The following is a 15,179-nucleotide window of genomic DNA, read 5'->3' on the forward strand; positions in this document are numbered from 1 at the left end:
ATCCAGGCAGAGATATTGTAGTGGCTATGGCAGCAGCAGTTTGGTGGAAAGCTTACCAGCCAGCAGGGGCCCAGCCATCTTTTGTGGCAATTTTAAAAATAGGTTGCCAACACTTCCGTGTAACTAAGTAATGTGCTGGGATGGTAACAGGTCATCTGATCTAGGGATCTGCTCCTTATCCTATGGCAATACTCTGCTGCCAAGGCCAATCTAAGGAGTGGCCTTTTTATATCCAGTATCAATCCTTTAATAAAGCTGTTGACATTAGTAATGTGTGTTAGTTTTGGAATGGGGGTTGGAGGGTGTCCCAGGTTATCTCACTTGGGTCCACAAGGCACTGAACAACATTTGATTTCCTTTGTGTCATTAAACTGGCCCCATCACCAACAACACTTACATGATTTTGATAAAGCTGCGCAAGATCAAACCCATGGGAGGCAAGATAGTTTACTGGTGAGTCTATAACCTCAATGATGGAAGCACATGAAAACTGTATCTAAAGTGTGAATATGACAAAGAACCAAACCTATGTTTCATTTTCTTGATGTAACACACAAATTAACAGTAATGTTTCTTATGTACTTTTTCCTGTTACATCAAGAAAATGAAACATTGAGGCTATGGACTCACCAGTAAGGACTAAGGTCTTGCCACTAGCATTTTGTTCTGCTTTATAGTTCCTGATTGCAATGTTGATGCAATGTGATCAATAGAGTAGCAAATAGCTGGAATGCAGACCTAAAGGAGGTCTAAACTATTTAGCTCTTGCGACACCAGTAGATCCAAATTATCAAAGTGAGGTCTACCTCCCCCCCCCCCCCAATCAACAGTCACAAATACCTTTGCAAGTATTTTCTCTTAGGGAGTGTGTTACAACAATCATGCACATCTCCTTTTTTTCCCTGTGTTTCAATAACTTATTTTAAGTTGTGTTTTCCTTAGGTTCCATTAGAGGTAACAGAAATTATGTGCCATTCTCCTGAAAATTGCATTTTGGGTTTTCAGTGTTCCTAAAATACTTTGGTGTGTATAGAAGAGAACAGCCTGTCGTATTTACATCTTAGACATGGATTCAAGCTTTTTCTGCTACACGATATTTCCACTAACAAAATATTTGGCCAGGGTGATATATACTACTTTCTGCTTCTTTGTTACTATCACCACTGACTTTTTGCCTCTCCCTTTGATGTCAGAGATATTAATATAATTATTGAATTTGGTATCTATATATCTGTCTCTTGCAGGTACCAAACAGCTTGATAATGCAAAAGAGATGTTATCATCAGGATTCAATTTCTTCTGTAACTTCAGAATTCTCATTCTTCTCAACCTTTCTTGGGCTTTGAAGTAAAAATTAATGAAGTCTTCCTTGAAACTCACATTCATTGTGGCTTGCCACAACTGATTCAGAAAATTTATCACCCACTCTGCCCTTTCTCTTTCCCCTGCTCCTATCCATGAAGAATAATTTTCCCAGTTTTATTCCACTTCAGCGGCCAGAGGTGTCCCCGAAGCTTCCTGGGAAGTGTAGTTTGATAACCTCTAAAGGAGGTTTCTCAGCTCTTCCCCAAAACTACTCCACAGAATTCTGTGGGGGGAAACAGTTCAAATGGAATAGAACTGAAAGAAAGATGCTGTGTGCATAACAAGGGCTCCCTGCACCCAGTTCGCTCGGGTTACCAAATATTGCCAGACCAGTTTCATTCATTTTGTTTATATGTTGCCTTCCTCCAACTAGAGGAACTCAAGGCAGCTGATAACATATTTATTTACGAATATTGTGTAAACATTTAATAAGCAAATGCAGCTAAAATATATATTACAAATTTAAGAGCAATTAAACATTATTGTACAGTTAGGCATCCTTCAGTCTTGAAAGACCATGGTAATGTGCTCTCTATGGAGGACTTGGAACAATGTCTAGTGTGGCTGAAGAGGCCGATTCGAGACTGACAATCCCTTCCACACTGAAGACAAATCCAATCTGTCCTCTGTCCAGCTCCCAGATTTTGCTGCTTTCAGGACTGCCTCTTTGCCTCGGCCTGCTGGACAAGGGTCTCTTCAAAATGGGTGAGGCTGTGATGCAACGCCTGCCTCCAGGCTGAACGCTCAGATGTCAGGGTTTCCCATCTGTTGAGGTCCATTCCCAAGGCCTTCAGATTCCGCTTGCAGATATCCTTGTATCGCAGCTGTGGTCTCCCTCTGGGGCGATTTCCCTGCACTAATTCTCCATACAGGAGCTCCTTTGGAATCTGACCATCAGCCATTCTCATTCTCAACCATTATTGTACAACCCCCTATGAATTTAAGACAATTAAAAAGCACATTTGAAAAAAGTTTAGAGGCATAACATTTTCTCATTAAAGGTGCCTTCCTCAGCAGCCTGCCAGTTGTCTGCAGCCTGCCTGAACAGAAAGTGGGAGAAAGAGAGAACGAGAATAATTTTGTTGTTTAGTGGTTAAGTCATGTCCGACTCTTCGTGACCCCATGGACCAAAGCACGCCAGGCCTTCCTGTCTTCCACTGCCTCCCGGAGTTGAGTCAAATTCATGTTGGTCCATCCATCTCATTCTGTCCCCCAAATGCACTGTCTGCTAATCTCAAGTATCTCCCCAGACGGGCAGACAAGGGTGGTGGTGGGGGACCCCTTGTTCCTCAACTTGTCCGGACAGCTCAGGAGAGTCAGCAAATGGGTTAGGCGAGATAAGTCTTGTCGAAGCCTCTGAGCGAGGCCACCGAGGGACACCTGGGACTGGAATACCTGCACTGTATTTAAATAAACAGAATCCCACTTTCCATCAGACCTAGGAAACTATAGACCTCCGCGGAGCATATCAACATTCAGGTGGACCCATGAGTGGGCGGCAGAAACTTTTCTTCCCCCGCCGCCTCCCGATTGGTTGTTACGAGAAGGGCGGAGTCTCGCTCCGAAGGCGGGGCTTATAAATGAAGAGCGCGAGGTAAGAAAAGTGCAAAGGCTGCTGCGGACAAGAAGAGCGCCGGGTGCGGAGAGAGACTGGCTGGTAGGTAGGGTTCCTGCCCGGGGTGTGAGGGCGGGCGGTTGTCCTGCCGAGGCGAAACCTCCCTCCCTGCAGCTGGAAAGCGAGAGTGCATTTCTACCTTTGCGCTACGTTTCCACCGATTAGGGATGTGAGGTCGTCGTCGTTGTGAGTCTTTAGCAGCCCAGCCTCTGGCGGAGGGGACTTTTGCAAAGCTTTTGTGTAGTCTGGGCGTGGGCAGAGAGGGAGTGGGGTCAGAGGACGTTAGTTTGAGGAGCAGAAGGGAAAACTGGCTTTCTCTAAACGCACAGGTCTTGGTCTGTAAAATGTAGGTTTCCCACTGTTCCCATTCCGTGGCTTTCTCAGAAAAAGTTGATGCTGTGCTTAATCCCTCGTTTCCTAGTAAGTGTGCCTATGAGGGAATGGCTACAGCTCTGTGCTTACTTCCTTGGGAGTAGGAGCCATTGAGGATACCCGGTGTGGTGTAGGGGCTAGAGTAAGGGACTAGGACTCGGGAGGCCAGGATTCAAATCCTTACTCAACTATGGAAAACCCATGGGGGGGGGCAGGAGTGACGCTGGTAAAAACCACTCCTTAAAAGCCCTATTAGGGTCCCTGTCTGTTCCAACATGACAGCAGATGACAAGCCGAGCCATTGAACTGCTTATGTGTGAATAAATAAAAGTGGGACATGAGTCTTAGTGGGTCCACTACAGTGATCTACAAAGAGAAGTACAGCAAAATTTATTTATTTTATTTTATCCCAGAGCTATAATTGCAATTAGTAATGAGCTTAAAGCCCACCAGTAGTGAATAATTAGTTGGACTGTGTTACTTGGCCTGCGGTGTAGATGTTTGTGTTTTTAGTGGGGGACTTTTAGTGGGTGGGGAGTGTTTGGGGAATTTTATGTATGTGCATGTGTCTGGTCTCTGGGTGTCTGTGAATTTTGTTGTATGTGTATATACTTACAATGACAATAAATTATTATTATTATTATTGTTATTGATTTATACCCCGCCCATCTGGCCTAAAAGGCCACTCAAAATATCATGCGGTTGAGAATCCCCCCCTTGGGGTTTGTGTGGAATAAGTGCCAATTTTAGAAACATGAGCACTTGTGTTACTCTGTGAGTAAAGAGACCACATAATAGTAAAGCCTTTTAGACTGGCCCTTTTGAGTTACACGTGTACTTTCTTGACCTGTACACCCAGTAGGAAGCGGTGAGAGCCACTGTGGTGCTGCATGCAAGGATTAGGATTCAGGAGCCTTTGGCTCAGTCATGGAAACTCACTAGAGTAGTAACAATGGTGAAACCATTCCTTAAATATTCCATACCTATACAAATCCTACTTATAGGTAACCCATACTTGTAGATATCCCATATTTATAAAAATCCTAATATGGTTTTTAAATTAAGACAGGACTTGATGGCCCTTAACAACAATGAAACATGTTTCTTATGTCCCGCATAACTGCCTGTCTGCAATATTGCTTACCATTGTGATGACTGGAATAGCTTTAGTTGTCATAATCTAATGGTTTAATGGTTTAATCTGTTTATATTTGTTTGTTGCCTTGAGCGCTGTTTTTATAGGTGGGGTATAAGTGTAACAAATAACCATGTGTGGCATCCTCCAGATAAGAACTGGGAGGTTTGAAAGGATTCTTCAATGCAAGTGCTTAAATAGATATGATAAACACGCAGTTCATGGCCTTCAGTATTGCCACCTAACTGTGGGCAGAATTTACTTTGTAAATTGCGGATCCATGCAAGGGAGAAGAATATGGGAATATTTCTTGAGGATGCAGGAAGCAGCCCTCTCTACTGGTGATATTTGTGCATGAACCATTCCTAACACCACCACTGGAAAAGCTTTGGGTACTTTCCCCTGTCTCCTCATTCTTTTTGGATTCTTTTGGCCATTCTGTTTTCAAAAGTTATTGGTATTCAGCAGATTTCCTCTGAAGGGAAGAGGTGGCCAGGGATCATCACAACTTTCATCCAACCTTCTCTGTATATGAGTATATGTCCTTGCTCTTCAGATGTTCTTCTTAGATAGCCCTCTAGAGTCACATTTCAGGTGGCACAGAGGGCTATATGGGGAAAGGGAGTAGGAAAGACTGTCTCTCATTCTTTATCACAAGCAGAATCTTTCTGATCTGCTGATCTGGATGTGTCCTGCCCTGTAATTGTTCTGCTAGTAACTAGTTAGGCCCATGGTATTAAGCTACCATCCCTCTGCTGGCAGAGAGCCCCTGTCAGCGGAGCAGAGAGGGTTTGTGAGAAGCGTGTCCTCTGATACAGATTTTAGGGGACACAGGAGACTCTGGGGAAAGGAGTAACTTTTTCCCCGAAAATAAGATGGTGTCTTATATTAATTTTTTGCTCCAAAAAACACATTAGGGCTTATTTTCAGAGGATGTTTTATTTTTTCATGTACAGCAATCTACATTTATTCAAACACAGTCATGTGATCTTCTTCTGGTTGCTGCACAATGGCAGGGGATGGGGTTTTGCTTAATTAGGGCTTATTTTCAGATTCGGTTTTATTTTTGGGGAAACAGGGTTTCCCTCTCCCATCATATACTGCTGACTGCCTTCCACTTGTGTAGGGTTACTAATTTTATTCACCTAGTGAGTGCCTGGATTCTTAAGACTGCTTTGGAAATAAATGTCCATAGGTGGCAAGTGTCTGATTTCCTCTAAAAGCACTGGATCATACTAAACTTCCTAAGAAGAGGAAGTGGTAACTTACAAACTAACATTAATTTATGGCCAGTGAGGAAGTAGTGGAACTGCTGATCCAGGTGAAACCAGGTAGGCATGTATACAGATCCCGGTTTGGCACTGCAGAGACTTCTTACTTCTGCCAGTCCAGAACCACATTTGACTTATGTGTTGACCCTAAAATGAGATTTGGAAATCAGAAGGATCATGTCTTCTGTTGACTGTTGTGGAAAATATTTTTTAAAAATGGTTTTAATTCTTCTCCTTCTTATAACCGGAAACTTGCAGGTTTAGTAGCCGGGGGGGGGGGGGAAGGGGTTTTCATCTGCCTAAATAGGTTTGTCTGGTTTTCCACAGTACATATATTTACACTGTTCTTTTAAGAGAACTGTCAGTAGGTGTTTTTTTTAAAAAAGAACTTGATGAAATTTCTAGTTGGCTGTTCTAAGAGTATAAAAGATGTCCTTTTACAGATGCATGGGGGTACAGGGCTGTTTTTTATGCAAAAATAAAGGAAAGTCTTGTGGTACCTATAAGACATGAAAGATGTTGACTAGTATGCATGAGCAACCCCTCTGTTGCAAGGTAATCTGTAACAGGATGTACTTAAGTTCCCCTCAGTCTTTGAGGACCAATGCCATGAAACTGCATTGTATGAAAAGGACAAACAGCACAAAAGTGTCTGTAAGTGAAGCCTGTAAAGTGTCAGAAAGATAGGTGTGGTAAGTAAGTTAAGTGGAAGAGGGTTTCAAACATATAGTGACCAATTTACTTCCTTTTTTTCCTTAATGGTTTTTTTTTTTTTTGAGGTGGATAGTGAGAGATAAATTTTCATGAAAATGTCACAGGTTATTGAGGTTTTTCTGGGCCAGAGGCGATGCAGTTCATCATTAAGGTGCATAACGCAGAAGATTTTGACGCTTGAAATACAGTTTATGGCTTTTTAAATGGGCAACGTGGTGGTGTTGGGAAGAAGGGGAAGCAAATGTCAAAGTCGTAGTCTCTCAAAGAACAGCAATGGAGAGCCCATCTTAACATGATTTGGAAGGTGGAACTAAATCCCACACGACCCTACTTCCCCTCTGAGTGGGTTCCCACAGAGAAGTTATTTTGGGTGTCTTTCTGAAGTTTGAAGCCTGAATGAAATGTTGAGTGAGGTCTAGCTTCAGATTCTTGAGCATTCAAGGGAAACCTCCATCACCTTGGGAGGTACCTGAACTGGTCCAAAGGAGCAGCTTCTGCTTGTACCTTGGTGGACTCTTAAGGCACATCCCTAAAAGCAAATAATGCAAACGTAAAATAATGTTTTCTTTTTATGCAGAAGGATTGAAATAATGGGAGTTTGTCTGTCTATATTGTGGTATGGTTGCCTGCCTAATAATTGTACTTTTAGTAATTTGACTTGGTCACCAAAACTACCACATATCACATGACATGTGGTATATGAAACAGGCGTATGTGACTAAAATGTTCCCAAAGCTGTGAAGGATAAGTCACCCACAGAGATGAGCTATGCAAATCAAGGCATGGGATATTCTCTGTAGATCTCCACTAAACTATGACTCAAAATGGAAGCTGAAATGTCAAAATTACCCTGAATCACTTCTAGGAATTACCTAGGAGCAGGTGCTGTTGGGTCTTGGTTAAATGCACAAAGTGTTCTTAAGCCAAAACTGAAACCTAAATATTTTGAGTATTTAATGACAGTTGGGCTTGTATCGGAAACATGATTTCGTACAAGCCAAAAGGAGATACTGCTAACAGCTTTAATGCTACTGGCATGCAATATAGATGGCCATCTGTTAAGGACTGAAATTTTGAGATGTTTGGCAGTGCATAATGGAGCTCGCTAATCCCAGATTCAAAATTCATAGCAGCCTCCTGGCTCAGATACTGAAAATATACAGATTTAGAATTTTACACATTTTTAATCTGTGCCAAGCCTATCATGGGGAATTTAGAAGAAACACAAACTGTGTCAGCCTACACTTAGAAAAACATATATTGTACAGTAGTTTACAAATAAAGTGGACTCTGAATTTTGAGTCCTGGCTAAGTGTTGACTTGGTTTTATTAGGTAATCCCATCTAGGCTTTGCAGATACTGTTGGGGTTTGGTTTGTTGGCAGAGTTTGTGAGGAAAAAATCTAGTGCTTTAATTAAATAATAAACTTTCATTCAGATTAGGCAGCAAATAAAAATGCTTGTGGCAGGAACCTTCACAGCAGGTTGAATCACAGTTTCCCTTAGTAGATCACCCCTTATTTCTTAGCTCAGTTGGCAGTTATTTGTTTCAATACATTCACTCAGAGAATCTAATATGAAAAAGAATAAAAGGTTTCATTCTACTTGCAGTTCTTCTTATATAAAAACAAAGTTCTTGTTTTGTGGAAATGTTAACTTGTTACATTACTGAGCTTAACTGCTTAATTTTCTCCATTATTGACTGACTGGTTATATTCTTAGCAGATCGCTTCACTCTAACTGTTCACTTCTGACTCTATAACTCACACACTGACAGAACTTAGTGAACCCTGACTGACTGTTTAAAAAAAAGGCAGGAAAAACATTCCAAGGTACAGAAGGAAACAATTGGCTGCTACTAAGTTGATTGACAGCAACTCCAGTTGAGAAAGGTCCTCCCCAGCTAAAAGCCTTTTAAAGGCATATGAGGTTGCTATATATCATTGATACATGGGTAAAATGAAACATCCCTGTAAGGCTTGGTAGATATTGAACTGCTAACTCTGGATAAAATGAGGAGGGGAGTAATGACTGCAAAGTTATAGAAGTTCCTGTTTTATGACATGGGAAGCAAAAAAAAAAGATGCATCATGTAATAACTGTTTCACATAGTGGCCTTTTTTTTCTATAGGGAAAGACCACAATCCAGCAGCAGAGTACATGCATATTTTGTATGCTCAATGTCCTAGCAGTCCCTATTAACTGTAGTCTGACGCCTATTATAACTAACAGGGCTGGGAAATTTTTGAATGTGGTAGTCTGACAAGCCATGAGGTTCTTCCACTTGATGTGACTAAATATTTAACAGGATAAAAACGATTCCAAACTTGGAAGTCCTTCTAGGAGCTCATGAGCCACCTCATAACAGCTTAACTGTTCTTGTATCTCTTCTGTGTTCTGTCCTCCCAGCAAAGCTGCCTTGAAGAGATTAGGGCAAGTTTTCTCCCATAACGCTTCAAAATGTCTATTGACGAAGGGTTTCGACTAGGCATGGTTGCAGGATGTAGCCCAGATAATTAAGACTTCTGCCACATGTGACGGAAAGCTTGCTGGGGCTTTTCTGAATGTCAACTCGGTCACTTTGACTGGAAAAAAAAGCCTGTTTGGATGAAACTTGCGATGGGGTGGTCACTGTTTCCTATTTAAAGGCAGGTGGCATTCAAAGCAGTTAGAGCAACTTTTTCCTGGCTGGATTTCCTCCAGATGTTTGAGCTCTGGCTCCCATCAGCCTCAGCAGAGTGATGGGATTTGTAGTCTAAGACATGTAGAAGTCAGTGTGTTAGGGAAGGCTGGGCTTTGCCACTCCACTTCCTCCTTGGTAGCAGCTGGACTCGATGATTCCTGGTGTCCCTTCCAGCTCTGCAGTTCTAAGATAAAAATATCTACAGTATCTGTGTCTTCTGCTTCGTCTTTTGCTAATGGCTAGTCACTCTTTTCTAGACCTAGAAAAGTAGTAACATTGCAAGAATGTCTTGAAGGCAGAAAGAAGCCTCCCATGTGTGCCCCTAATCCACATTGCAGTGTTTTCCATTACTTTTTCATCAGCTACTCATGAGTGGATACGACCTGTACAGCACAGTTAGGTATTCCCTTTTATGGAAGGTAAACGATTTTGCTGTTTTCAGATATGAAATATCTGTAAGATATACTTTACTATACTTTTGAGCAGTCCTAATTTCCGAATGTGTCTTCCCTCTGTATGCATTACTGGTTGGTTTTCAAACTTGTGTCAGGATCTCCATTCCACCCTGCCTTACTGTGCATGTGCATACAGTTGAGAACAAGGATGGCTGTTAAGGAAGTGGTAATATGGTTACATTTACAAGACTTCACCTCCCAAACATATGATATGTAGGTATACATAACATACATTTGGGAGGTGAAGTCTTGTGAATGTAATGTAGTATATGTGTGTGCACCAGTCCTTATGTAGACGCAACCGAAAACAACTAAAAACAAAGAACTAAAAACAAAGCCCAGGTTTTCTCTGTTGCTTGAAATGGCAGGGACTGAATTTGGAAAGACTTTGACATATGGGCCCTGCCTGCCTTTTCAGTCAAGTCGTCTGAGCTCTAGAGTAACTCACTGTCAATAACAGTTCCATATGTGAATGTAATTTCTACGTTTTTGGTACCAGACATAGCCATGCACTGTTTCAGAGGTGGAAGGATATTGTTTGAAAAAAAAAGGCTGGCTACAGAAATGAGGCAGTGTGGAGTGTGTTTTAAATCCCCCTGGCATATTGATGTTCCAGCCCAGATCATAGTACATAATATAATTTGGACTTGGGAGTGGGCTTCTTAAGTATGCTAATATAGAGTTGGGATGAGCCATAGGTCAGTGATGTGGTACTTACTTTGCATGCAAAAAGTCTCAGGTTCAAACCTTAGCACTGCCCCCCCCCAAATTTCAATGTTGGCAAGGTGGATTTTCAAGAGTGCTGTTGCAAACTGCAAAAATAGCTGGAGTCAACGGGCAACTTGTGAAACCTCATTAAAAGCAAGCGTTCTGCCAAGTTAAAGGCTGTTAGGTTGCTGGAGAGACCACTGCAGAAGATCCTAAAAGGTCCTTACAGTTGTGAGTATTGGGGGGGGGGGAGAAAGGATCCCCTCCTCCAAAATTAGGCAAAAGTACCTGCTGTTTAACTCCTTCCTGCTCTCAAAAATGACTCAGCGGATTTCCAGGGACGTCCCTACAACCACATTCTACCCTGCTCAGCATGAGTTTTGCAAATTCTGCAGAAGTTGGAGGGGCTTCCATGGGGAAAAGAAGTGGGGAAGTTCATTTCTATGACACGCCTAAAGTTAGGATCTCACTAATGGCTTCAGAAGTCTCCTGGGTGCAGCCTATTTCTCTCAAGAGTGAAGACTGGGATGTGGAATGTGTGGCCCTTCAGGTGTTGCTAAGCCTCAGCTCTCATCATCCTTCACTGCTGACTATGCTGGTTAGAGCTGATGGGAGTTGCACCTCAACAGTATCTGGAGGGCCATACGTTTCCAACCCAGATAAGAGTATTAAGGCCATATGCTCCCACGACAAGTTTGTTTAGAATATACTGCTATCACAGTTGAAAGGAACTGCACAGAAAGGTGGGAGCGGGTGCCAGGGTTGTAGTGAATAGACCCTGAGGAACCAGGGTTGGTCCGCCTATGGTGGCAACAAGGAACCACACGTCCAAGTTCTTGTCTCTTTATTGAAATGCTTCCCCCTCCACTCACTGCAAAGTTTCATCTTTCATGTCTGTCTTATTGGTATGCTTGAACCATTTAATTAAAACATTTCCCTCCTTTTCTAGTTGCCTTCAGACCCTAATCTACAATGGCAGATCATGGACCGAAAGCTGATTGCATCTCCTGCAGCGTGCTTAGCTGGGACCAAGTCAGTCGCCTGCATGAGGTCTTGTCAGAGGTGGTACCCATTCATGGACGAGGCAACTTCCCCACCCTGAAGATTACCCTGAAAGATATTATCCATACCGTTCGCAGCAGGCTGGGTGAAGCAAACATTCAAGTCCGTGATGTCCGCCTGAATGGTTCTGCAGCTGGTCACGTCTTGGTGAAAGATAACGGTCTGGGTTGTAAGGATCTGGATCTTGTCTTTCAAGTGTCCCTCCCAAGTGAGAAAGAGTTCCAGTTAGTCCGAGACATGGTTTTGCAATCCCTGTTAGACTTCTTGCCTCCAGGAGTGAACAAACTGAAGATCGGCCTGGCCACGCTTAAGGAAGCCTATATTGAAAAGTTGGTGAAGGTGTGCACTGACATTGACCGATGGAGTTTAATCTCTCTTTTCAACAAGCATGGCAGGAATGTAGAGTTCAAGTTTGTGGATCGTATAAGGCGGCAGTTTGAGTTTAGTGTGGATTCTTTTCAAATAATACTAGACTCGCTGCTTTTTTACTACAACTGCTCGGAAAACCCAATGTCTGAGCACTTCCATCCCACTGTGATTGGAGAAAGTATGTACGGTGACTTTGAGGCAGCTCTTGACCACCTCAAGAAGAGACTGATAACTACAAAGAATCCTGAAGAAATTAGAGGCGGGGGGCTCCTGAAGTACAGCAACCTTCTCGTGAGAGACTTCAAGCCCATGGACAAAGAAGAGATAAAAACCTTAGAGCGTTACATGTGCTCCAGGTTTTTTATAGACTTTCCAGACATCCTAGAACAGCAGCATAAATTAGAGACGTACCTCCAGAACCACTTTGCTGAAGGGGACCGAACCAAATATGATTACCTGATGACCTTGCGCAGAGTGGTGAACGAGAGCACTGTGTGCCTCATGGGCCATGAGCGAAGGCAGACGTTAAATCTCATCACCCTTTTGGCCCTTAGAGTTCTGGTAGAGCAGAATATTATCCCTAATGCCACCAGTGTCACCTGTTATTACCAGCCAGCTCCTTATGTCAGTGATGCAAACTTCGGCAGCTATTATATTGCGGATACTTATGGCCCTTCTTATCCTACCTGGCTACCTTGCAATTGATTTCTCCCTTCTCAGTGCCCTGAACCAGAATGAATTGTGTCTTAGATTTATGTTGTCCATGTACTAACAAAAGGGCCTGACACTGGGGATTTTTAAATACTCCTTGTCTTGGTTATCTCATATCGTAGCCTTGTCTTTCCTAAAGGATCTTGTTCTGCTGTGACTTGTTATATTGTTCTATCCTCTCTCTGTATTTGTCCATGGATTCCTAAAACTGAAGGCTGAAAGATAGTGAATAATGGTGGAGCAGTAACAGCCACAGGGTTCAGTCTGCGTGCTGTCTTGCCTTTTAAGGCTTGATTGGTCTGAAGTTTCTTCTTGGAAATGAAACAAGCAATTATGAGTAGTTTGATGTGACCGTGGAAAGTCATGACTGCAGTCATGTACACAATTAAGCTACTCAAAATGCCCTTGTAGTCGATAAGACGTGAGTAGCTGAACTATATGCAGGATTGCGGCCATTATTTTCCCGTTAGGAACTCTTAGTTGGCTCATTAGGGCTACACATGTAGTGATTAATTGCAGACTGAAAAGGAGAAAAATCTGTCCTAAAAGAATTGATTCTACCTAGAAGGGGCTTTTTTTTTTTTTTTTTTTGCCAATCCTGCGGCATTATGGATTTGAAAACTATTGTGAGTTACCTGACATTCAGAGTGACACCTTATCCAACTGGGAGGGATGCCCGTGGAAGGTGCCTTTGTGATTTTTGTCTGCCCATATGCCACATTTCATTCCACTCGGAGAGGTTGCTGTCATCTGTGTAGCATTGGAAGACCGTTGGAGGTCATCCCTTCTAAAGTGTGCAGTCTAGAAACTCTCCCAGTTTACATCTCAGCTCTTTGGAGGTGGGAGAATCCTTTAACAACTGGCAAAATACAAATCTTCAACTTGATCTCATATTTTCCTCTTAAGAAAAACCAGACAGATTTGCCTGGAAAATCTTTTTTCAGAATTTTGCTTAAAAAATACTATACCACACACACGGGTCTTCTTCTCCCCCACCCCCCCAATGTCTTTGAAGCCAGAGTCTTAAAGATGGCATGTAGTCAGCAGAGAGCTGGAGATTTGCCTTGACATGTTATGTTTATGGCTCACAGATACACACAACTGGGTGCCTGTGCATTAATACAGTTAAAGACTAGAGCAACAATGATGACTCTGGAAATAATGGCCTGTGATTTGTAGATGTCTTTGTCTAGAAGAGAAGGTGATTTGTATAATAATAATTTGATTTAAAGAGTATTTCTCAGGAAGATCCGGTTCAGTTATTGAAGGGAGAAGAATAATTTCTAGTGCTTCCTGAATAGTTTATGGTTTGCTTTTTCTGAGAAACCTTTTAATAAGTTAGTAAGGTGGGTTCAAGGTATGTCCCTGCAGGAAAGATTGTATTGAGTGCTATTGCAGCCCTGTTACTTTTCTGAATAATGCTGTTTAGAGAGATTGTATGGAGAGCTTAGGGGCATGATCGTGACTACATACTTCCTGAGAAACATAAATTCTGAAGCGGTATGGGACATAAACAACAGTTCTTACTAGTTTTCTCAACAGGTTATTTGAAGCATGATAGTTTTTCTGCCGCATAGAGATAAACCGTATCTATAGAAATGCAGGTGATTGTGGTGGCGGTTTTAAAAGGGCACCACATTGGGTAAAGTGCTATTGACTCAAAAGGATAAGCAGAAAAATGTTTAGTTGTGAGTGAGTGCTGAGTAACTGCCTGTTTCAGTTACTGTCACATATAGCTTATTTTTGCGGTATGATGTCAGAATGACTCAGTTGTTTGAATTTAATTGTTCCCAGTTGCCTTATGTCCACTGTTAATTGTAATATGAAGATTGTGGAATATCTAGCAGTTGCGTGACTGCTTCCTGTTATGTTTGCATGGAGGTACGGTAAGTGGTATTGTCTTGATGCTACCAAAAAAAAAAAAAAAAAAAAGGAGTTTGGACTTTTGTTGAACATTGAACTCCAACATTGAAATGTACACTTCTGAGCAAAATTTATTTACATTGTACATACTTGTTCCATGCACATATCTGGTAAATATGCTTTTCTTTAAACGTTATTCTTAAGTGTTAATTGCTAGTCAGGAGTGAGTGGCTTTTGGGAGGGCTCCCATTATGCATCTTTGATTTCCTTAAAAACACAGCAATAAATAAATACATATATATATGCCAGCTTTTGTGTTTGGCTGTCCTTCTTATGTTCGAGCCGCTCTACTTAAAACAACATACGTAGCAGTGGCGGCTTACTATTTTCTGCTCTAGTCGTCTACTTCGAAATGGAGGAAACTGGATCTTTTGCTTGGTTCCTTTTTAAAACGTTAGGTGTAAATGTAAAACTGGTGGGGCTGGGGTCCTTGGGAATACAGTATCTTCCATTGTGGCATTTTTTCTGCTGGTTGTGTGTGTGCCATGCCTAATGCAGGTAGCAGTTGGAGTAGACTGCATAAGTTGTCTCTGAACTTGACCCAAGTTCTTTGAGCTATAACATAATTCACTACATTAAAATGTGATCACAACACAGCCATGATATTCTGAAGTTGCCCTTCTCTGCTTCGGTAATGAGAAACTGAAAAAATGCATCAGAAGAATTCTCCTGTTCTATTAGAAACCGGCTCAAAACAGGTCTGATTTTAAAATGGGAGTATAAAAGTGTATTGTTGGTGTCAATTGTGCAGTAGTCCTATTTTTAAAGGCAGGAGGAAGAGCAATAATGGTGTTCTC

General features: G+C 42.0%; 1 protein-coding gene across 1 annotated transcript; it reads left to right on the forward strand.

Moving 5' to 3' along the window:
- Positions 1 to 2,930: 2,930 nt before the first annotated feature.
- TENT5C (terminal nucleotidyltransferase 5C) lies at positions 2,931 to 14,630 on the forward strand. Its single transcript, XM_020789497.3, has 2 exons — positions 2,931 to 3,022; positions 11,267 to 14,630. The coding sequence occupies exon 2, from the start codon at positions 11,290 to 11,292 to the stop codon at positions 12,451 to 12,453; it is 1,164 nt and encodes a 387-aa protein (XP_020645156.2). The 5' UTR covers positions 2,931 to 3,022; positions 11,267 to 11,289; the 3' UTR covers positions 12,454 to 14,630.
- The last annotated feature ends 549 nt before the right edge of the window (positions 14,631 to 15,179 follow it).

This window comes from Pogona vitticeps, chromosome 2, assembly GCF_051106095.1.
Source record: "Pogona vitticeps strain Pit_001003342236 chromosome 2, PviZW2.1, whole genome shotgun sequence".
Taxonomy (NCBI): Eukaryota; Metazoa; Chordata; class Lepidosauria; order Squamata; family Agamidae; genus Pogona; species Pogona vitticeps.